This window comes from Cajanus cajan, chromosome 10, assembly GCF_000230855.2.
Source record: "Cajanus cajan strain Asha chromosome 10, NIPB_CcT2T_4, whole genome shotgun sequence".
Classification (NCBI taxonomy): Eukaryota; Viridiplantae; Streptophyta; class Magnoliopsida; order Fabales; family Fabaceae; genus Cajanus; species Cajanus cajan.
The window spans coordinates 19,425,523-19,450,271 of NC_138526.1; the positions used below are offsets into that span (position 1 = coordinate 19,425,523).

Sequence of the window (24,749 nt, forward strand, 5' to 3'; positions counted from 1 at the left end):
ACCCCTGACATAACACTATGCCAAGGTCATGCTACCCTTTTAACAGTCTAGGGTCATGCTCACCCCTGGTCATCAGTATGAGGATCCACAACCACATCTCATTCACATTCCACACATCTCATTTCATAACTCAAATTCATATCACATACACAATTCCATATCACATACACAACAGATAAGTCCAACAAAATAAGGGTTTACACACCCCTCAAGCAATTCAAATCTAGATCATCAATTCTTAACAAGTAATATAACAATAAAATTCATAAATTAATATAATAATCAATGGAATTACCAATTTAATATAATCTTAACATAAACTGTAAAACCCCCAATTATTCCAAAAACCTAACTCATAGACACTTTTCTACAATTTTGTTCTCTCTCCCAGATCATCATTCTTACAAATTAAATATATATTTCTAATTCTCAACACACAAAATCTAATGGGATCATCAATTCCTCAAACAAAAATAATCCAATTTTTCCAAAACCTAGCTTACAAGCACTTTTCTATAATTTCGTTCGCTCTCCCAAATCATCATTCTTATATATTTCTAATCCTCAATACATGTAAAATCTAATGGGATCAACAATTCCTCAAACAGAAATAATTATTAAATTACTCATAATCTTAAGGGACTCTTCCTCTACCCAATTCCCTCATGTAACTCTACATACAAATAATCCCCTTTTCCCCCGTACCTGGATAAATAGTAGATGAAACTAAAACAGAGATCTCCTTGGTCTCCTCCTCTGAGTGCCCCTTGGTCTTCAAAGAGTGTAGAAGGAAAAGAAGAGAATGTAGAAGAAAGGAGTCAGAACTGAAAGAAGTTAGAACTGAAAGGTGTGCTTTTTGGGAGTGCCAGAGCTCTCTATTTATAGGCATCAGGCGTTGCCGGAACGACCCATTTCAAATTTGGAACGACCCGTTTTGGACTTTGATGGCATGTGTAAAATTCACATCCAGAACAACCTGTTCTCAAACGAGAACGGCCCATTCTAGGGTTGCAGTTAACCCACAACGACCATATCTGGAACGACCCGTTCTCAATTGGGGTTTTAGGCATTTTTGGTTATTTGGAACGCCCCGTTCCAAATTGGGAACACCCCGTTCCTGTCTAAAATTTGTAGACAATTTTTTGTATTTTAGAACGGTCCGTTCTAGTTTGGGAACAACCCGTTCTGAGCTACAAAATCACTCTCATTTGAGTAGTTTGGAATGGCCCGTTCCAATTTGGGAACGGCCCGTTCTAGGCTACTAAATCACCCTTATTGAGGCCTCAAACAATTTGTGAAAATTAGGCTGTTACAATTCTCCCCTCCTTTTAGAAATTTCGTCCCCGAAATTCACTTGAAAATAGAAATGGGTAGACTCCTCGCATCTTGTTTTCTAATTCCCATGCAACCTCATCACCTTATTCATGTACAACTCTAACAATCTCACCAAGGAATATCTATTATCAATGAGGATAAGGCAAGCAAACTTGGTGAGTCTAACCACTATAACCCAAAAAGAATCAAATTCCTGAAGCACCTCATACAAACCTACAACTAAGGTCTATCTACACACCATCTCACTTCCAAAATGGGACGTCTAAAGGCTGCAAAAGTCCTAAAGACTTGTAGCATACTAAACACGAGTACACAAATTCCTCTACTCCTCTCTTCACCTTAGGCCACTACTCTTTCGTTGTGCCACTCTAATACATCTTAGTAGCTCCTAAATGAATGTTAAGAGTAATTTTATGTCCTTCCTCTAAGATCATCTTCCTTAATTTGAGATTACTAAGCACCCAAATTTGTTCTTGCACCTCAAAACAACATCAATTTCTACTCAGAAAAGGTTATTTATACTCCTACCAATCTTCTCCACTTGGTTCACTAAGAAAGGCTCTAACTCCTGGGCTTCTCTAATCACATCCATTAATCACTTTCGACATACTCAATTCAATGCTTCTAAGGGTGAGCTCACACATCACGCTTAAGTTTCTAACTCTTTAATCAAATCCAACCCTTAAATCATAAAAAATGGTAGGTGAATGGTCATCCTACTCAAGGCATCTGCCAAAATATTAGCTTTTCTTCTATGACCCTCTTTAAAGATCAAACACCTAAACATAAGTTCACTAGGTTTATATACTCGGTCTCAGATTCTTACTACTCCATCTATACCTAAGGCAAACTCTTATCAATTACCTTGTCTTATAACTTCATATCTTGTCACCAAAATGAATCAACTAATTATGCTTTTCCAATTTCTTTCAACGATCCCTTGTTACTCAAGACATACCTAGTTTTACACTACTAGGAGTAATCTCATGAGTCAAACTTAAATCCCCAATTTGAGCAAAAAGATCCATCTCTCTAATCACAAAGGAAGATAAATATGAAGGTCTCATACTCAAAGCATCGGTCACCAAATTGTCTTTACCTAGATAACAACTAAGATTAAAATCCTAGTCCTTAAGAAATTTCAACTATCTCCCTTGATCAAAAGATATTTAAGGCTCTAACGATCACTAAATACTTCAAGGTTAGAATCAGGTAGGTAGTGTCTTCAAAATTTACTGTATATATCATAACCGCTAACTCAAGGTCATGGGTAAGGTAATTCCTCTCATGAATTTTCAATTTCAAGAAACATAAGCTACTACCTTTCCTTCTTGTATCAACACTCCACCTAATCCCATCTTAGAAACATCACTGTATACCACAAAAGTCTTACTACAATCCAGTAGTATTAACACTAGTCAATGTTTCCTTAAAAGTTTGGAACCTACTCTCACATTTGCCGTCCCTCACAAGGCAACTCCTTCCTAGGCAATCTAGTTAAAGGTAATGCTATTGATGAGTCATTATTTTCCCTTATTTTCTTACCTATCTGTACTTATTTTAATCTCTGATTTGTGCTTAATTGTTGATATTCTGCACTGTTTTCTATTTGGGCTTTAATTGGACCAGTAATTCATATTTTAACTAATTTAAATTTTCTGAATCTAATTATTCCAATTTTTATTTTCAGGGCAGTTTAATAATTATCTGGGCTTGGAATTATTTTCTGGACATCAAGAGGAGCTGCCACGTCATTTTCCATGTCCACTGCATATCAGCCACATACTCACATTTTTGTCTACCTTGTTTTAGTCTTTTTTGGTCCAGACAAATGGGAAGGAGGCTCACTTTATTTTAGGGTTTTTCACCATGTGTCTTTTAGGTCTTAGGGCTGACCAGCAGCCACCACTTTTGAACATAGAGGCAGACTTGATGTGACCACATTCTTCTCTTTCCTTTGGGCATTTTTCCTTGTTCTGGAGCTGTTCATCACCTATTTCTTCCATTTTTCGTTCTCTGGTTGTATTAAGAACTAAACCCTTCCATTTTCTTCCTTTGAGTTTTCTTTGTCTTCCTCCATGGAAGGCTAGACTGTAACACTCTCTAACTTAGTTAAATGCATTCAGTGAGGTTTATTCATTCCTGGTATTCTTACGTTTTTAATCCTTTTGAATCTGTTGTGTTGGTCTTGTTTCCATGCTTTATGGTTTCATTTTCACTTAACTGGTTCACCTTGCTTTACTAATGGTTTGCTTAATTCTGTGAGTAGAGATGCATGCTAATGCTTCGTTTGTATGTATGGGTTCAATGATGGTAATGACGCTTAGTGGTTACTTAGATTGAACAGAGGGTTAGATCCATGAGAAAATATTTCGAACCAAGGATTTGATGCTACAACTGAGTTGGAGAGTTACTGTTCCATTGCTTACTATTCATTATTCACTGTTTGATTCATTTGAATTTGAAAACTCCCCCATACTGTGTGTCTGTTTGTTGTATTTCATGAACCTCGGATTGGTATTGTTGCTCCTTGAGAGATGACCTAGGAGTCACTTCCTAGTACTACAAATTTCGTATTTTATTTGATTGGGTACGACATCGATCAAATTTGGCGCCGTTGCCGGGGAGCAACGCTCCAGCCAAGGTTCTTTTATAACATAGTGTTTATTATTTTATGTTATATTTTGTTTTGTTTCATATTGTATTGTATTGTATTGTTTTGTATGATGTTAGATCATGTTCGTGTGTGTTAGTAGTGGTGCGTTTTGTGGCTCAAATTCTGGTGCATTTCGTAGTGCATCCTGGTGTGTTTTGTGGTGCATTTTGGTGCGTGTTTGGTGCATGCTCTATTTTGGTTTAGGCATACTCTATTTTGGCTGTCTACTACTCCTCTGTTCGAGTGCCAAAAATGTGGGAAAATGGTGTGGAAGTGTTACAAAATCTGGTGCAATTTTGGTGCATGTGAATAGTGCTGAATAGTAGTTGAATTTTCCAATTAATTGTGATTTTTGGTTTTGATAGCTAGACTTGTTATTTTTGCCTCAAATTTTGTGTTGTAACTTCTTTCAACCTATATTTTGTGTAAAAAATAGCTAGGGCACCTAGTTTGGTCAAGAATTGGAGATACCAAAATTTTTGAAAATTGTTTTCAGCAAAACTTTAAAGGGCCATAACTTTGGCTCTGGTTATCGGAATTAGGCAAACTTTTTTTTCATTTTGTGTAGAAAAACAATATCTATCAAACCCACACTGCCAATCTATGTGGCCCCAGCTAGATTGTCAAAAAAAGGTCGTTTACTATTTTTTTTCTATTTTTGAAGTTTTATTTCCATATTTTTCCAAACTTTTCTTAGGTACTTCATATAGCTAGGCTTTGAATTTTTCTCTCAAATTTTTTGTGGTAGTTTCTAATGATTTTAGGATGATATTGGTGCATTGGTTTTGATAGTTTCCAAGTTTTCATGAAAATTCCCTTTTTACCCCTACTGTTCACGTAGTAGTTGCATGTGATTGCATGTAGTACATGACTAGGAACAATCCACACACTTTGCATCCATTTGATCCTGAAATAGATAGAACATACCTTAGATTGGTTAGAGAGCATATAGTCCCACCTGAGAGTGATACCAATAGTGTGAGTGTAGCATCTGAAGTTGACTCAACTGAAAATATGGGTGACCAACCTGGACCTCGAGAGAGAACACTTAGGGAGATGGCTACACCTGATTTCACATATGAGAGTTTATGAATTCAATACCCTGAGGAAGATGTTCCTTTTGTGCTTAAAATTGGACTAATCCATTTGTTGCCTAAGTTTCATGGTCGTGCAGGTGAGGATCCACACAAGCATCTCAAGGAGTTCCACATAGTTTGCTCCACCATGAGGCCACATAATGTCCCTAAAGATCACATCTACCTAAAAGAATTCCCTTTTTCATTGGAGGATCTTGCCAAGGACTGGTTGTACTATCTGGCTCCTGGTTCAATAACAAGCTAGGATGACTTGAAGAGAGTGTTCCTCGAAAAATTCTTCCCTGCATCCAGGACCACTGTAATCCGAAAGGACATATCTGAAATTAGGCAACTCACGGGGGAAAGCTTGTATGAGTACTGGGAGAGATTCAAGAGGTTGTGTGCTAGCTTCTCTCACCATCAAATTTCTGAGCAGCTATTATTGCAGTATTTCTATGAGGGGTTGAACATAATGGATAGAAGCATGATTGATGCAGCTAGTGGAGGAGCTTTAGGAGATATGACACCTTCTTCTGCTAGAGGGCTGATTGAAAAAATGGCGTCCAACTCACAAAAATTCAATATGAGGAGTGATTCCATAGTTGTGAGGGGTGTGCATGATGTGGTAGCCAAAGATTCCACAGAACACAAAAAGTTGGAGAGTAAGATTGATGCTCTCACCACCTTGGTTTCACAACTAACTGCAAATCAAAAATCAGCTCCACCACCAGCAAAAGTATGTGGCATTTGCACTTCAATTAATCATCCAACAGATGTTTGTCCCTCCATGCAAGACTCTTCTACAGGTCTTGATGCCCCACAAGCATATGCTGCCAACATTTACAACAACAGACCTCCACACCAGCAACAACATAATTATGATCTGTCTTCCAATAAATACAATCCTGGTTGGAGGAATCATCCTAACTTGAGGTGGGGAAATTCTCAGCAATAGCAGCAAAATCCAGCACCTTTCCAGAACAATCCCTCAAGTTCTACATACTAGCCTCCTCAACAAAGACCTCCTCCTGCATCTACACCTCCACTAGCTCAACCTTCTACTTCTTCTTCTTCTGAGCCTTCATTGGAGGAGTTGGTGAGGCAGATGACCATTCAGAACATGCAATTCTAGCAAGAGACCAGAGCCTCCATTCAAAGTTTAACAAATCAGATGGGGCAGATGGCCACTCAACTTAATCAGGCACAGTCCCAAAATTTAGACAAGTTACCTTCACAAATTGTGCAGAATCCGAAGAATGTGAGTGCCATCACCTTGAGGTCTGGCAAACAAATTGACATACCAGCACCTTCAACTGTTGTACCTCCACCGAAGCCTACACTTGAGAAAAAGGGTCATACAGGTAGTAGCAGAAAATCTCATTCAGGTGGACCTTCTTCTAGTGCACACAGTGATGATCTACATCAGCCTCCTATCCCTCTTCCATTTCCACCAAAATCAATTCCAAGCAAAAAGATGGAAAAGGTGGATAAGGAGATATTGGAGACCTTCAGGAAGGTGGAGGTGAACATACCTTTGCTGGATGCCATCAAGCAAATTCCCAGATATGCTAAGTTCCTGAAAGACTTGTGCACCCACAAGAGGAAGCTGAAGAGCAATGAGCGAATCAGCATGGGCAGAAATGTCTTAGCACTCGTAGGTAAATCTGTTCCACACATTCCTGAAAAGTGTAAGGACCCAGGTACATTTTGTGTACCTTGCATTATTGGTAACAATAAATTTGAAAATGCCATGCTTGATTTAGGAGCATCAATTAATGTCATGCCTCTGTCTATTTTTAATTCTTTGTCTCTTGGTCCTTTGCAACCTACGGGTGTGGTCATTCAGTTGGCCAATAGGAGTGTTTCCCACCCCACAGGTTTTGTAGAGGATGTCCTGGTTCAGGTTGGTGAACTTATTTTTCCCGCTGATTTTTATGTTCTTGATATGGAGGAGGGATTCTCCCATGGTTCTGTCCCAATCATTCTAGGAAGACCATTTTTGAAAATAGCCCAGACTAAGATTGATGTTTATGTTGGCACCTTGTTTATGGAATTTGGTGATATTGTTGTTCATTTTAATATTTTGGATGCCATGAAATTTTCTTCTGAAGCTCATTCTGTTTTTCGTGCTGAATTGATTGATGATCTAGTTGATGAGCACATTCATGATTTTGATTCTTCTCATGCTATGAAGCATTCATTCATTTTCATTTGATTTGTATAGCTGCCTTTCATGCATTGAGTCTGAGTCTGAATCTGAATGTGAAACTGATTATGAGGCATCTGAATTTGACACTTTGGGTGTTGTATCTCTTGCTCTTGATTTTATACAGTCAGAATGCACTAACCATGTTGGAGGAAGTACAAAAGAATTTGACTTGCAGGTTAAGGTACAGGCTGCGGAACCCCTTCTCCCTTCTTTGGTTCCTTCTAATGTTCAGCCAGCACCCACACCAGAGTTGAAGCCTCTTCCAGAGAACCTCAAGTATGCTTACTTGGAGGATGATGAGAGATTCCCTATGATCATATCCTCCTCCCTTGATGCTGATCAAGAAGAGAGGTTGTTGCATGTGCTTCAGAAGCACAAGAAGGCAATTGGTTGGACCCTGGCTGACATTCCTGGCATTAGCCCATCCACATGTATGAACAGGATATTACTGGAGGATGGGGCTAACCCAGTGAGACAACCCTAGAGGTGACTCAACCCTATCATTTTGGATGTAGTGAAGAAGGAGGTGACTAAGCTTTTTCAAGCTGGGATCATTTATCCTATATCAGATAGTCAGTGGGTGAGTCCGGTCCAGGTGGTCCCCAAGAAGACAGGCCTCACTGTTGTGAAAAATGAGAGGGATGAGCTCATTCCCACTAGAGTGCAAAACAGTTGGAGGGTCTGCATCGACTACCGAAGGCTGAATCAAGCAACCAGGAAAGATCATTTTCCTCTGCCCTTCATTGATCAGATGCTTGAGCGTTGTAGACCCCTAAAATTGTCCAGGTCGGAAATAAAGCTCAAAGACTCTCAAAGACCGAAGGAAAGTCAGCCGGAAGGACTCCTGGAAGACCCTACGAAGATTCTTTGTAGGTCTAGAAGTCTTAGAGTAGCTTAGAATAAGGGTGTGCGAGGATTGGAGCTCAATACACCCTCCCAGAGGTTCAGTACGGCCGTACTAAGCCTTTTGAACTGCAATACGGCCGTAGTGAACTCAATACGGCCGTACTGAAGTTTTTGAACTTCAGTACGGCCGTACCAAATTCAATACGGCCGTACCGTAGTTCAAAATGGCTCAGTACGGGCCGTACCAAATTCAATACGGCCGTACTGTAGTTCAAAAACCCAGTACGGGCCGTATTGACCTCCCAGGCCGTATTGCGCCTCAATCCTATAAATAGGACGTCATTGGCACGTCCTCCCACACTTCTGGACCCTCGTGTTGAGTATTCTTGGGTTTTTGAGCTATTCTCTGCCCTAGAAGTCTCTCTGAGAGCCAATCCGACGAAGTTCTTGAGTCATGAGCCATTAGCTTGAGACTCGAACAAGTCGAAGGGAAATCTCTTTGATTTCCATAGTAAAAATTATCTTTAGGGAAAGGAGCGAGCGGACGTGTAGTGGGAAGGAGCGCCAAAAAGCCTCCTAAACTTCGTTTTGAATATATAAAAGCACGCTTCAAAGGTTTATTCCCAAAATCCTTTCTTTTACCGCTTTTTGATTGTTGCATTACACGTTTAAAGCTTTCATCATGTAAATATTTTACTTATAATCGTTTCTAATAAATGGGGGTAATTTAGTAACTTTACGCTATTATTTATGAAATAATCTGTCATAGGGAACCCGAAAGGGGCGTTGTGGGGTGCTAACACCTTCCTCACACGTAACCGACTCCCTTACCCAACTCTGGTTGTAATGGCCGAAGTTGATTTGCGAAAATCAATTGCCTTATATCTTTTTCCAATGTTTTGAGTAAAACATTGGTGGCGACTCCAAGAACCCCTTCTTTTTGCGAAAACCACTAATCCATGGAGGGTCCCGCTTGGGATTAACATGGATTGGTGAGAGTCATTTAAACAAAATTGTTAGCTCGATGAGGTCTCAGTTTGAGAATAAGTTGTTCTAACAATCCATCATTTTTCAAAACTTAAAAAGAGTCCGACCATCGTCGCGAATGCCAAGGTCCGTTTCGGCGGGTGGCGACAGATGGCGACTTCACTGGGGAAGCCTCGAGAGTCAGTCCCATTTAGTGATGGATTGTTTCTAAAATAATAGTTTAAAATTACTTCATTACCCCCCACTTGTATGATAACATGTTTTATCTAGCTGGCTTTAATAACTGTTGGATGTTTAAATTTCCGCAATTGTTTGAAATATAAACTGCACACAAACCTTTGCACACAACAGTTCCCTCTATACCCGGGGGCATGAGTGGAAAGCCATAGGGAGTGGATGTTAGTACGGCCGGTTGTCGAATGGGTCTATAGGTGCCCGTAGACCGTTGTCGGAAAACATCACTCAAGGTGAAAACCATGAACTCGAGTCCGACAGTGCGTTGGAGCTTTCCATCGACTTACGACGAGAGGAATTGGGTCCCTATAATGGGGGCACCTTGGGGGCCTTGGACCGGTGAGAACAGTTAGAACCTCCTTGAATATGCACTTTTCTGCAGGATACCCCTACCTCGTGATTCGCTCGTGACTGTTCGTGGATGAGTGAATTGTTTGTGCATTGTTTATGTGACATTGTTTGAGCATACATTGCATTCTTTAAACATACAACATTCCCTTTTAAAATAAGAATAAATAGGAATAAGAATCTTCCATTACATGGTGTTAACATCTACCTTCATCACATTCATATAGGTAGTTTCCCTTTTCACCCAAAAAAATACAAAAAACAAAATATCGAAAAAAATTATTTATCCAAACCAAGCAATATCATGCATCATCTTAGGAGCATCCTGAAAACATGATAATGCTTAGTTGAATAAACACAATGCATGCATATTCAACGTCATCATCTCATATCATGCATTCTTATCGAAGATCATGGAGGGATCTAGGGGAGTGCATTGCATACATCTCTCCTAGTAATTAATAACATTAATAAAAAGAAAGGATTAATCGATGCGTATGTTCAGAATGGATCGCACGCCATTTGTTATTAAGTGTAAGCCAACAACCGCGCCAAGCGAACACACATCAACTCCATTGTTGGTAATCAAGACAAATAAAGGGGAAGGTCCGACACCGTTAAGGATCACTGCTCCAAGACCTTTTCCCTACGAATCGAATAAGGCTGTGCCATGGATATACGACATCCATTCTTCTATCGACAGCGATATCTCTAACATCGCTGGACTTGGGGGCATGACTAGGAGTGGCAGGATCTACACTCCCGAAGATCTTCATGATAAAGCTCCCAAGAATAAAGGGAAGGAAAAAGAAAAAGAGAAAACCGAGGAAAATAAAGAATCCGAGGAGGAGACTAACAAGCTGTTAAAATATATCCGACAAAGCGAGTACTCCATCGTGGATCAACTTCATAAGACGCCAGCAAAAATTACTCTGTTGTCGTTGATCCTATGCTCCGAACCGCATCGGCAAGCTCTGTTGAAAGTCTTGAACGAGGCATACGTGTCGCACACTATCTCCCAAGACAAATTTGAGGGGATTGTTAGTCACATCACGGCTAATGATCACCTCACTTTCACCGATGAAGAAATCCCCGCTGGGGGACCGAACCACAACAAGCCCTTGCACATCTCTGTAAAGTGCAAGGAATATCACATCGCTAAAGTCTTGGTGGATAATGGATCTTCCTTAAATATAATGCCAAAAAGAACGTTCGATCAAGTGGCAATCAAGGGAATCCAAATGCGCCCGAGCAACATGATCGTCCGAGCTTTCGACGGTTCTAAAAGAGAAGTGGTGGGAGAAATTAATCTTCCAATCCAAATTGGACCCACCATCTTTAATGTCGAATTTCAAGTGATGGACATTACTCCCGCGTACAGCTGTCTCCTCGGCCGACCTTGGATTCATGATGCGAAAGCTGTTCCCTCTACGCTCCACCAGAAAGTCAAATTCATAGTGGGTGACAAGCTGGTGACCGTACAAGCTGAAGATGACATACTCATCAGCAAGCCATCTGCCATACCTTACGTGGATGGAGCAGAGGAAGCTCTAGAGACCGCCTTCCAAGCATTGGAGATCGCCAATGTCGAAACGTTTCCCCGAGAAATGAAGAAGGTAGCCTACATGCTCACCAAGAACGGATACTTGCCTGGACAAGGACTTGGCAAGGATTCCCAAGGAATTCCCGAGCTACCCATTATTAAGGATAATCCGGGGAAACAAGGGTTAGGATACAACCCTAATAAAGATCAAAGGACGAAGAGGAACCAAGATCCTTCTCGACGTTCTTTAAGCCAGATCTTTAGGAAGGCCGGTTCACAAGCGTCAAGGCCGGTCGTCGTCATCAAGTGCTCTTCTCCTTCCGATAGGGATGTATAGACCTGATGACTGTTAGAGATTACTCCTCGGGGACAGCCCGACCCCCGAGCCTCGATAGGGCACATGTTTCCGCTATAATTATAATAAAATCGTTCTTTATTATTTCTTATTGCTTCTTTTCTTGCTTGCAATAAATTTCTAGACCACATTATTTTAACCCTGTTTGAATAAGCATGAATGAGGTTAAAATCGTCTTAATAAACAATAAACCCGCATCATTTTTATGTGGAAGTGTGTGTGACAACTTGGAGCACCTTTCCTTGGCCTCGACAAGTGCCATCATGGATAAAAAAGAAATCCTTTAAAAACAAAAAAGGCTCGGCAGGAAACCCAAAAAGGGGGCTGCGCAAAAATAAGAGCAAAGATCCCGCTAGGAATCCCACGAAAGGGTGACCTAGGCAAAAGTTAGGGTTGCAAAAATAAACAAAAACAAAGGTCCGCTGAGACGCCACAAAAGGGTGTTTTAGGCAAAAATAAGGACAATCAAAAAAAGCAAAAGAAATCCATGATGGTACCAATAGCCGAATTCAAAAAGAAAGGTTCAAGGGAAGCTATCTAAGTTGTCGAATCACAACATCAATAACAAGACTTTCTTAATTTCATAAGTGTTTAATCAAACAAGCCTAAACACATGAGCCTACCTAGGCCAGCCATTCTTACAAAAATCATTTTCAAAACAATAAATAATCCCCTCTAAAACACAAACTTCTGAACAAAAATACCTTTCCCTTCTTTTCTCTTGTCCCAAACGATTTTAGAATAATCTAGTGGAAACATGGAGATATAGTGGTCAATAGGAAGGTTAATACATCTTCTAAAGGAAGGGAATGATCACTGGGTTGATGACACCAATCTCGATATAACACGCATCATTCCTCGGTTACAGAAATCGGCAGCGCACAGCCCGTCTAGAGGAATGGCAAAAATCCAAGCAAAGAAACGCATCGGTTAATTCTTTTGAAAAATAAATCAAATAGAATTAGGTGCATCATACCGCATACATGCATACAGATGATAGGTGTACTGGAAGATCACTTATTCTCTGTTTATTGAAAAAACAAACAAAAAACAAAAAAAAAAACAAAAAAAGCAAAAAAAATATAAACTTTAGAAAAAACAAAGCGCCCGTACCATGTTCAGTACACCCGTGCTAAAATTAGGGTTATGAACAAATTTTCAACTCAAATACGGGCGTACTGAAATGAATACGGCAGCATTGGCCATAACGTCCACACCAATACGGGCGTATTGAATTCAGTACGGCCCGTATTGGCCCATTCTTTTGTACATCAACAACATCTTCATTCCTCTGCATACTTTATCTGTGAGTGTGTTTGAGATCCTTCCATACAGAAAAAGCCAAAAATCGACAAAAAAGGCAAAAATTCAGAAAATCCAACAATCGGACAGAATAACTGAGCCTGGAGAGGCTTGCCGAAATAATACTCCCCAGAGACATCTCAGCTTGCACTCTTGGGCCGAATTCCCAGTGAAAGCTATCAGAGCAAGATCAGCAAGATTCCCCAATGGAAGCATGATCATCCAAACAAAATATCAGAGTCAAAGGACTTAGACTTCCTCAGTGGAAGATAGCTTTCCAACTCGAGCGACGAGTGAAGCTAAGCCTGAAGAGGCTTTCTAAATAATACTCTGGGATACATAAGATCCTCAATCCCCATTCGCCTACTCAGAGGCACTCCTTCAAAAAGAGAAAATCCAACAATCATACAGAATAACTGAGCCTGGAGAGGCTTGCCGAAATAATACTCCCCAGAGACATCTCAACTTGCACTCTTGGGCCGAATTCCCAGTGAAAGCTATCAGAGCAAGATCAGCAAGATTCCCCAATGGAAGCATGATCATCCAAACAAAATATCCGAGTCAAAGGACTCAGACTTCCTCAGTGGAAGGTAGCTTTCCAACTCAAGCGACGAGTGAAGCTAAGCCTGAAGAGGCTTTCTAAATAATACTCTGGGATACATAAGATCCTCAATCCCTATTCGCCTACTCAGAGGCACTCCTCCAAGAAAAAAGGAAAATCCAAAAAGATCAATACCCATTCCCCAGGCAGAATTTGGTATTCAACCAAACACCGAACGTCAAGATAATTTGCCTAACAGAAGAGGCCAATCAAGATCAATACGACAGAATCCCCCAGTGGATAACAGCCTACGCAGAGGCAACAAAACCAAAAATCAAAAAGTCACCCGAATAAGGATAACCGGGATACTCCACCAACGTCGAAAGGACGTCAGCCAATCATAAGGCACCGCTCACATCAGAAAGAGCATCTTTGTGTCTACATCCCCAAGGAATCAGAATTTCCCCAGTGGGCACCAACTACGCAATGGAAAGTTGGGACACAAGAACCTATGAGTAACTGCACATCCCCTAGACGGATCCCTGCATTATCCAGCCCTCAACGGCACCAAAATCAAAAACAACCGTCGAAGCAGCATCGTGGACTGTGGAGACAAAATCATCACAACAGAATCCCCCAGCGGATAACAGCCTACGCAGAGGCAACAAAACCATAAAATCAAAAGAGTCACCCGAATAAGGATAACCGGGATACTCCACCACCGTCGAAAGGACGTCAGCCAACCATAAGGCACCGCTCACATCAGAAAGAGCATCTTTGTGTCTACATCCCCAAGGAATCAGAATTTCCCCAGTGGGCACCAACTACGCAATGGAAAGTTGGGACACAAGAACCTATGAGTAACTGCACATCCCCTAGACGGATCCTTGCGTTATCCAGCCCTCAGCGGCATCAAAATCAAAAACAACCGTCGAAGCAGCATCGTGGACTGTGGAGACAAAATCATCACAATAGAATCCCCCAGCGGATAACAGCCTACGCAGAGGCAATAAAACCAGAAAATCAAAAAGAGTCACCCGAATAAGGATAACCGGGATACTCCACCACCGTCGAAAGGACGTCAGCCAACCATAAGGCACCGCTCACATCAGAAAGAGCATCTTTGTGTCTACATCCCCAAGGAATCAGAATTTCCCCAGTGGGCACCAACTACGCAATGGAAAGTTGGGACACAAGAACCTATGAGTAACTGCACATCCCCTAGACGGATCCCTGCGCTATCCAGCCCTCAGCGGCACCAAAATCAAAAACAACCGTCGAAGCAGCATCGTGGACTGTGGAGACAAAATCATCACAAATCCCTGGAGAGGGCAAACTCACGCTACCAAAGTGACCAGAAGCACGGAGGTATGCAACCCTGGGGAGGGCAAACCGCAGACCCTGGAGAGGGCAAACTCACGCTACCGAGGTTGTCAGAAACACTGAGGTATGCACGAGCCTGGAGAGGCGACGACTAATACTCAGCTACCCCGTCGTCAGAAACACGGAGGTATGCAGCTACCAAGGTTGTCAGAAACACCAAGGTATGCACGAGCCTGGAGAGGCGGTACTCAACTACCCCGTCGTCAGAAACACGGAGGTATGCAGCTATCGAGGTTATCAGAAACACCGAGGTATGCACGAGCCTGGAGAGGCGGTACTCAGCTGCCCCGTCGTCAGAAACACGGAGGTATGCAGCTACCGAGGTTGTCAGAAACACCGAGGTATGCACGAGCCTGGAGAGGCGACGAATAATACTCAGCTACCCCGTCGTCAGAAACACGGAGGTATGCAGCTACCGAGGTTGTCAGAAACATCGAGGTATGCACGAGCCTGGAGAGGCGGTACTCAGCTACCCCGTCGTCAGAAACACGGAGGTATGCAGCTACCGAGGTTGTCAGAAACACCGAGGTATGCAGACCCTGGAGAGGGCAAACTCACGCTACCGAGGTTGTCAGAAACACCGAGGTATGCACGAGCCTGGAGAGGCGACGACTAATACTCAACCTGGAGAGGCCACTCAACAATTTTCCCACCGGAAGACACTACAAGTCGGAAGGATGGCTTACTCCCCGGACAATTGGGTCAACTCCTTTACTTGTCAACCGGTACACCAAAAAGTCGTTCGACTAAGTAAAGGGGGGCAGCTGTAGACCCCTAAAATTGTCCAGGTCGGAAATAAAGCTCAAAGACTCTCAAAGACCGAAGGAAAGTCAGCCGGAAGGACTCCTGGAAGACCCTAGGATGATTCTTTGTAGGTCTAGAAGTCTTAGAGTAGCTTAGAATATGGGTGTGCGAGGATTGGAGCTCAATACACCCTCCCAGAGGTTCAGTACGGCCGTACTGAGCCTTTTGAACTGCAATACGGCCGTAGTGAACTCAATACGGCCGTACTGAAGTTTTTGAACTTCAGTACGGCCGTACCAAATTCAATACGGCCGTACCGTAGTTCAAAATGGCTCAGTACGGGCCGTACCAAATTCAATACGGCCGTACTGTAGTTCAAAAACCCAGTACGGGCCGTATTGACCTCCCAGGCCGTATTGCGCCTCAATCCTATAAATAGGACGTCATTGGCACATCCTCCCACACTTTTCCCACACTTCTGGACCCTCGTGCTGAGTATTCTTGGGTTTTTGAGCTATTCTCTGCCCTAGAAGTCTCTCCGAGAGCCAATCCGACGAAGTTCTTGAGTCATGAGCCATTAGTTTGAGACTCGAACAAGTCGAAGGGAAATCTCTTTGATTTCCATAGTAAAAATTATCTTTAGGGAAAGGAGCGAGCGGACGTGTAGTGGGAAGGAGCGCCAAAAAGCCTCCTAAACTTCGTTTTGAATATATAAAAGCACGCTTCAAAGGTTTATTCCCAAAATCCTTTCTTTTACCGCTTTTTGATTGTTGCATTACACGTTTAAAGCTTTCATCATGTAAATATTTTACTTATAATCGTTTCTAATAAATGGGGGTAATTTAGTAACTTTACGCTATTATTTATGAAATAATCTGTCATAGGGAACCCGAAAGGGGCGTTGTGGGGTGCTAACACCTTCCTCACACGTAACCGACTCCCTTACCCAACTCTGGTTGTAATGGCCGAAGTTGATTTGCGAAAATCAATTGCCTTATATCTTTTTCCAATGTTTTGAGTAAAACATTGGTGGCGACTCCAAGAACCCCTTCTTTTTGCGAAAACCACTAATCCATGGAGGGTCCCGCTTGGGATTAACATGGATTGGTGAGAGTCATTTAAACAAAATTGTTAGCTCGATGAGGTCTCAGTTTGAGAATAAGTCATTCTAACAATCCATCATTTTTCAAAACTTAAAAAGAGTCCGACCATCGTCGCGAATGCCAAGGTCCATTTCGGCGGGTGGCGACAAGCGTCTGGCAGGTAAATCTCATTATTGTTTTCTTGATGGGTTCTCTAGTTATTTTCAAATTCATATTGCTCCTGAGGATCAGGAAAAGACCACATTCACCTGCCCTTTTGGTACTTTTGCCTATAAGAGGATGCCTTTTGGCCTATGCAATGCCCCTGGCACATTCCAGCGGTGCATGATTAGTATTTTTAGTGACTTTCTTGAGAATTGCATAGAGGTGTTTATGGATGATTTTACTGTTTATGGATCCTCTTTTGATGCATGTTTGGATAGTTTGGATAGAGTTCTGAATAGATGCATTGAGACTAACCTTGTTCTTAATTTTGAGAAATGTCATTTCATGGTTGAGCAGGGTATAGTTTTGGGGCATATCATTTCTAGTAAGGGCATTGAGGTTGACCCTGCAAAGATATCTGTTATTGCACAATTGCCTTACCCCTCTTGCGTGCGATAGGTGCGATCTTTTCTTGGCCATGCAGGTTTCTACAGGTGTTTCATTAAGGACTTCAGCAAGAAAGCCCTTCCACTATCCAGCTTGCTTTAGAAGGATATGGAATTTAATTTTGATGACAGGTGCAAGGAGGCGTTTGATTGCCTCAAGAGAGCCTTGACCACCACTCCTATCATTCAGGCACCAGACTGGACAGTTCCCTTTGAGCGGATGTGTGATGCTTCAAATTATGCACTGGGGGCTGTCTTAGCACAAAGGGTTGACAAATTACCTAGGGTGATATACTACGCTTCCAGGACATTACATGCTGCTCAAGCAAATTACACGACCATGGAAAAGGAACTTTTAGCTATTATTTTTGCACTTGATAAATTTCGATCATATTTACTTGGTTCTCGTGTCGTTGTTTTTACAGATTATGCAGCTCTAAAGTACCTGTTGAAGAAGGTTGACTCAAAGCCTAGGCTGATCAGATGGATGCTCTGGCTTCAAGAGTTTGACTTGGACATCCGAGACAGGAGCGCAGCACAAAACTTAGTGGCAGACCATCTTAGCTAGATTGAGAGAGCTGAGGATGAGGACACTTTTCCCATTCAAGATGATTTTCCTGATGAACACTTGTTAACTGTTTATGTTCCTTCCCCCACCCCTTGGTTTGCAAACATTGTCAATTATTTAGTTGCTTCTGTTTTTCCTCCCTTAGCATCTAGAGCTCAGATTGATAAACTTAAGAGTGATGCTAAACATTATGTTTGGGATGACCCCTATTTGTGGAAGTTTTGCAGTGATCAGGTAATGAGGAGATGCTTGCCGGACCATGAGATTGACTCAGTCCTGCAATTCTGTCAGTCTTCTGCATCTGCTGGTCATCTTGGCATTCAGAGGACAGCTCGCAAGGTGCTTGATTGTGGTTTTTACTAGCCCACCATCTTCAAGGATGCGTGGAAGATTTGCAGCACTTGTGAGTAGTGTCAGAGAGCAGGAGGAGCCCTTTCTTGGAGACAACAGATGCCTCAGCAACCCATGCTATTCTGTGAGGTCTTTGATGTCTGGGGTATAGATTTCATGAGTCATTTTCTTGTCTCTTTTGGTTTTTCATATATTCTCCTAGCTGTTAATTATGTTTCAAAATGGGTGGAAGCCAAAGCCACCAGAACTAATGATGCTCAGGTTGTTGTGGATTTTGTCAGATCTAACATATTTTGCAGGTTTGGAGTACCCAGAGCTATTGTTAGTGATCAGGGCACCCATTTTTGTAACAGATCCATGCAGGCCTTGCTTAGGGAGTATGGGGTTGTTCATATAGTCTCTACACCCTACCACCCCCAAACTAATGGGCAAGCCAAAATTTCAAATAGGGAGATCAAGAGGATCTTAATGAAGATTGTGCAGCCCAACAGGAAAGATTGGAGCAATAGGCTAGAGGATGATCTCTGGGCACATAGGACTGCTTACAAAGAACCCATAGGGATGTCTCCTTATTGGGTTGTCTTTGGCAAAGCATGTCATCTCCCTGTGGAGATAGAGCACCAAGCCTATTGGGCTGTGAAGACCTACAACTTCTCTATTGATCAGGCTGGAGAGGAAAGAAAGTTGCAACTGAGTGACCATGATGAGATCCGCCTAGAAGCCTATGAGAACTCTAAGTTCTACAAGGAGAAAACCAAGAAGTTCCATGATAGTTTGATAGCTAAAAAGGACTTCACAGTCAGGCAGAAAGTTTTACTGTATAAATCAAGGCTCGGTCTCATAGGTGGTAAGTTACGTTCTAAGTGGATTGGACCTTTTGTTGTTACTAATGTTTTTCCTTATGGTACAGTTGAGATCAAAAGTGAATCCACAGACAAGAGCTTCAAAGTTAATGGGCACCGTCTGAAGCCTTTCCTCAGCAATCCATCCCTGTTGAATGCAGTTCAAGAGGAGATGTCTCTACTCGACCCCGCTACTCTCCCACCATGACTTAGGGAGTTTTCTTTCCCTCTCTCCTTCTTTACTTTTATTGCACATGTCCAATTTTGTTGATTGTTCTGATTTCCTTGATCTTATGTGTGTGCCACATTGGGACAATGTGTGATTTAAGTGTGGGGGGAACTGTTTTGGTTATATGCTTTTAGGGTTTATTTGTTATTTTTGGTCTAGGTTTTATGTTTAGGTGTTATGTACAATTTTGCATGTTTCTCTTTGATTTCTGGGTTTTGATAGTTTGTAGGCACTTGCTTCACTCTTGGATATGAGTTACTTGATATTATATAGATTGACATTCGTGTCTTTCTCTGCTTGGCAAGTTGATTATAAGGTTTGAGAGGTTGAATTGAATGTGACAGATTTACCTTGTGTGAGGTTTTGACCCCTTCTCTGTTCTTTCTTGTGTGTTTTGCCTCTTGATTGCTTGCACAATATCCTTGGCTTGACTCTATCTGATATTTCTTGGTCCGCATGCATGTTTGGAAAGGATAAAGGCATTTTGATTTTCATAAGCCTCTAGCCAAATAAGCCTACCTTGAGTTAACTCCTCTGATAACCCCTGTGAGCCTATTTCCCCTTCCTTGTTTGAAGCTCATTACAAGCCTTAAGAGAAAAACCATGATTACCTTAACCTTAGGGAGTTTTGGAGCTTTGGAATTGTTTTGGGAATAAGTTCTTGAATAAGTGTGGGGGTGTGTGTATGTTTCATTGGATGATGTATATTGGCTAGTTCATTCCTTATGCTGTACATTTTACTTCTCTACATGTTATCTTATCTCATTTCAAATTTTCGTGTGTATTGTTCACTATGTACTATTCAAAATAAAATAATTCAAAAAAATAAAAAACAAAACAAAACAAAATAAAAAGAGGATTGATTATTGTAGAGGTCATTAGAGGGTTTTGGGCTTGCTTCTCATGCTTATTCTTGACTTATTCCCCATTGCACTTCTGGTTCCTCTGGTTGTAGCTACTTATCCCATATATTATCCTCTAACCTGTCCTTGGCCTCATTACAACCCTGAAAATACCTTTTGATCCTTATGTGCATGTGTATTGGGTGTTGATTTTAGAGGCTTGCCAAGTCTATTTTTTGCTTGTTTTTCATGAGTGCCCTAAGAGTATACAGTAGCCTAGACACTTGAGAGATACAGTGATACAGTGCATATCTTGTGAGGTTCTATTGCTTTTGAGTCACCTCTTGAACTGACCGATGTTCTTGCCATGTTTAGAAATGCTTGGATGATTTCCATAAGTATTTGGTTTCTCTAAATCTTTGTGTGTTGGATGTTGTCTACTCCTTTTTCTTTTCCCAAGATTCATTGAGGATTGTGTAAATCTGTTTGTTTTCTTGTGTGTATTCTTGTTTCTGATTCTTCCTACTGTGTCACTCTCTTTGATGTCTTTGGAATTGTTCCTTGCTCTGCTTTTTGATTTTTCCCAGGAGTGCAAAAGGCTAAGTGTGGGGGAATTTGATGAGTCATTATTTTCCCTTATTTTCTTACCTATCTGTACTTATTTTAACCTCTGATTTGTGCTTAATTGTTGATATTCTGCACTGTTTTCTATTTGGGCTTTAATTGGACCGGTAATTCATATTTTAACTAATTTGAATTTTCTGAATCTAATTATTCCAATTTTTATTTTCAGGGCAGTTTAATAATTATATGGGCTTGGAATTATTTTCTGGATTTCAAGAGGAGCTGCCACGTTATTTGCCATGTCAGCTCCACATCAGCCACATACTCACATTTTTGTCTACCTTGTTTTAGTCTTTTTTGGGCCAGACAAATGGGAAGGAGGCCCACTTCGTTTTAGGGTTTTTCACCAGGTGTCTTTTAGGTCTTAGGGCTGACCAACAGCCACCACTTTTGAACTTGGAGGCAGACTTGATGTGACCACATTCTCCTCTTTCCTTTGGGCATTTTTCCTTGTTCTGGAGCTGTTCATCACCTATTTCTTCCATTTTTCGTTCTCTAGTTGTATTAAGAACTAAACCCTTCCATTTTCTTCCTTTGAGTTTTCGTTTTCTTCTTTGTCTTCCTCCATGGAAGGCTAGACTGTAATACTCTCTAACTCAGTTAAATGCATTCATTGAGGTTTATTCATTCCTGGTGTTCTTACATTTTTAATCCTTTTGAATCTATTGTGTTGGTCTTGTTTCCATGCTTTATGGTTTCGTTTTCACTTAACTGGTTCACCTTGCTTTACTAATGGTTTGCTTAATTCTGTGAGTAGAGATGCATGCTAATGCTTCATTTGTATGTATGGGTTCAATGATGGTAATGACGCTTAGTTGTTACTCGGATTGAACAGAGGGTTAGATCCGTGAGAAAATATTTTGAACCAAGGATTTGATGCTACAACTGAGTTGGAGAGTTACTGTTCCATTGCTTACTGTTCATTATTCACTGTTTGATTCATTTGAATCTGAAAAATCCCCCCCATACTATGTGTCTGTTTGTTGTATTTCATGAACCTCGGATTGGTATTGTTGCTCCTTGAGAGACGACCTAGGAGTCACTTCCTAGTACTACAAATTTCGTATTTTATTTGATTGGGTACGACACCGATCAGCTATCTTAGAAATTACTCAATAAATCTCCTATAATAATAAGCTAATCCAAGAAAACTCATAATCTCACTAACTGACTTTAGTATCTCCCACTTAAGCACGACTACTACCTTAAGTAGATCTACATTATACCTCTGCTAGAAATTATATGGCCTAGAAAACTCACCTCATACAATCAAAAATCACACTTAGATAAATTAGCGTAAAGCTGTCTTGGATACATCTTCATCCTCATCTCCAATATGATGATATCACACCCTAAGGTCAATCCTAATAAACACATAAACACTCGCTAATTGATCCATAAGGTCATCTATCCTCATATCAACATACATGCATATCAAATCATATTAGAATACCTACTTTAAACCTTCATATATGCCATCCCTAAGCATGTACGAATCAATCACCGTTTACACCATATAGCATGTACATGAACCAACCTTACCACATAGCATCATACCATCTTAAATAACCTCTCAATGACAACACCTCAGAACATCATATCCAAATCAGTTTCTATCCTTGCTATGCCTAACAACTCAAAACATCATGACAGCATATACCTCCCTTCAACAATGTCAAAGCAAATGACACACAAAGAGTTATACTCATCCAAATGATCTCAAACCTATCTCAAAATAAATCTAAGAGAATAAGCTATAACTCTTATGAAGGCGTAAGATTCTAAAAAGATCATCTTCTTAGATAAAAATTCAAAAACCACAACAGATATATTCAGTGCTTATAGCTAGACTTCTGATTACCAAAGCAGTTATAACTGAGGTTCTAGACCTCCGTTTTACCTGATTCCAGTTCCATTGGAAAGATAACATCTAAGGCTACAACTTTCATGAAGACCACAAAATATAATTATGTCAATACGGTACTCATACTGGCACAAAAAAACTGCAGCGAAAATATCTTCTACACCAGATAGCAATAGTTTATCAATATATCTAAGGCCACAAAAATACCTCAATCCTTCCAAACTCACACCTCAACTTCATATTCAAGCTTCCCATTACAATCCTAAACCAAAACAACTCACATATTTAGTACAACAAACTTAGAAAATAAAACTCACATGCTACCTAAACCATAAAAGGTTAAAAAGCACCAACACTCGAGGAAAATACCAACATTTCAATCTCTCATCAAGAATATCAAAACTTCCAATTCTCAAGATACAACCTCCTTGGATTCAATCGTTAAAACTATAAATTCCAGAAACTCCATCAACCATTAACTCTCAATACACTCGACAAATCAATGTCTCACCCACATCCAAGATTCTAATAGTTTCTAGTTGGTTAGCACAAGGCTTCGTCCACTACTACTAGTACATATGCTCGCAACACGAGTGATACCACTCAACCACTACTTCTTACACAAGCAAGAAGTATCATCATCATAATAAGGGAAACATCAACATCATCATGTCTTTTAGCCAAATTCTGAGAAAACAATATACAAGTAAGCACAACACTAACAACATAAGGGAAACATCAACATCATCATAATTATCCTCATCATAAAGCAAAACATTGTTAGAGTACACACAATTAAATAACAACAAACCTAATCAATCATCATACTAGCATATCAATAAGTTCCACAATCAATTCATTCCATCATTCATCTACCAAACAATCATAGTAGACTCATAACTTACGGCCGATTGGATCGACCTGCTTTGATACCACTAAATGTGACACCCTTACTACCCCAACACATATTGTAATAATGTAAATAAACTAAGGAAATAAAGTTTTCAACATTGGTAAAAGGGTTCACATAAAAACCTTCACAAATGTTCTTCAATATCCAAAATGATTGAAAATTTACATTGGAAAATAAAACATAAGAGTTTACAAATTATTTTTAAAATAAAAAATACAACTCCAAATCCATGTAAAAATTCCATGTCCTAGAAATCCTCCCCGATGTCACAATATCAGAGCATACCCACAATTCAACTGTTGGCATTCTAGATGCCACTCATAGCTAGATCTTCCTTACCTAAAACAACCATAAATTATACAATGAGAAAAGAAAACATCTATATGCAAAGCATACAAGAAAAATCCACGACATCGTCTCATTATTACTTAATGAAGTATTTACAAGCATTTCTATATATCCTAATTCTATCAATCATGCAACATCTTCACATCACAATTCACAATCACACCAATTCATCACAAATCTTGTAATTAACCCTATGCCAAGGTCACGCCTGTAACATCTCTTGCTCGAGGTCGTGCCACCCCCGACATAAACATGAGGAATCACCCATCCCATACTATGCCAAGGTCACACCTATAACATCTCTTGCCCAAGGTCGTGCCACCCCCGAGATAAGTATTAATTGCCTCACACATCCCACCCTATGCCAAGGTCACGCCTGTAGCATCTCTTGCCTAGGTCGTGCCACCCCCGACATAAGAATGAGAAATTACACATCCTATACTATGCCAAGGTCACACCTGCAGCATGTCTTGCTCGAGGTCGTGCCACCCTCGACATAAGCATGAGGAATCACCCATCCCATACTATGCCAAGGTCACGCTTGTATCATTTCTTGCCTAATGTCGTGCCACCCCTGGTCACAAGTGTGAGGAACCACAATCACATCACAATCACAATCATCACAAATCTTACTATGTCAAGGTCACGCTACCCTTCAGCCTAGGGTCGTGCTCACCCCTGACATCACACTGTGCCAAGGTCACGCTACCCTTTTAGTAGCCTAGGGCCGTGCTCACCCCTAACATAACACTGTGTCAAGGTCACGCTACCTTTTTAACAGTCTAGGGTCGTGCTCACCCCTGGTCATCAATATGAGGATCCACAACCACATCTCATTCACATTCCACACATCTCATTTCATAACTCAAATTCATATCACATACACAATTCCATATCACATACACAACAGATAAGT

General features: G+C 40.8%; 1 protein-coding gene across 1 annotated transcript; it reads left to right on the forward strand.

Annotated features, from left to right (window-relative positions):
• The first annotated feature begins 18,199 nt into the window (after positions 1 to 18,199).
• On the forward strand, positions 18,200 to 20,887 carry LOC145952359 (uncharacterized). The gene is made up of 3 exons (XM_083064709.1): positions 18,200 to 18,300; positions 18,525 to 18,908; positions 20,878 to 20,887. Exons 1-3 carry the CDS (start codon positions 18,200 to 18,202, stop codon positions 20,885 to 20,887), a joined length of 495 nt encoding a protein of 164 aa, XP_082920835.1.
• Positions 20,888 to 24,749: the final 3,862 nt, after the last annotated feature.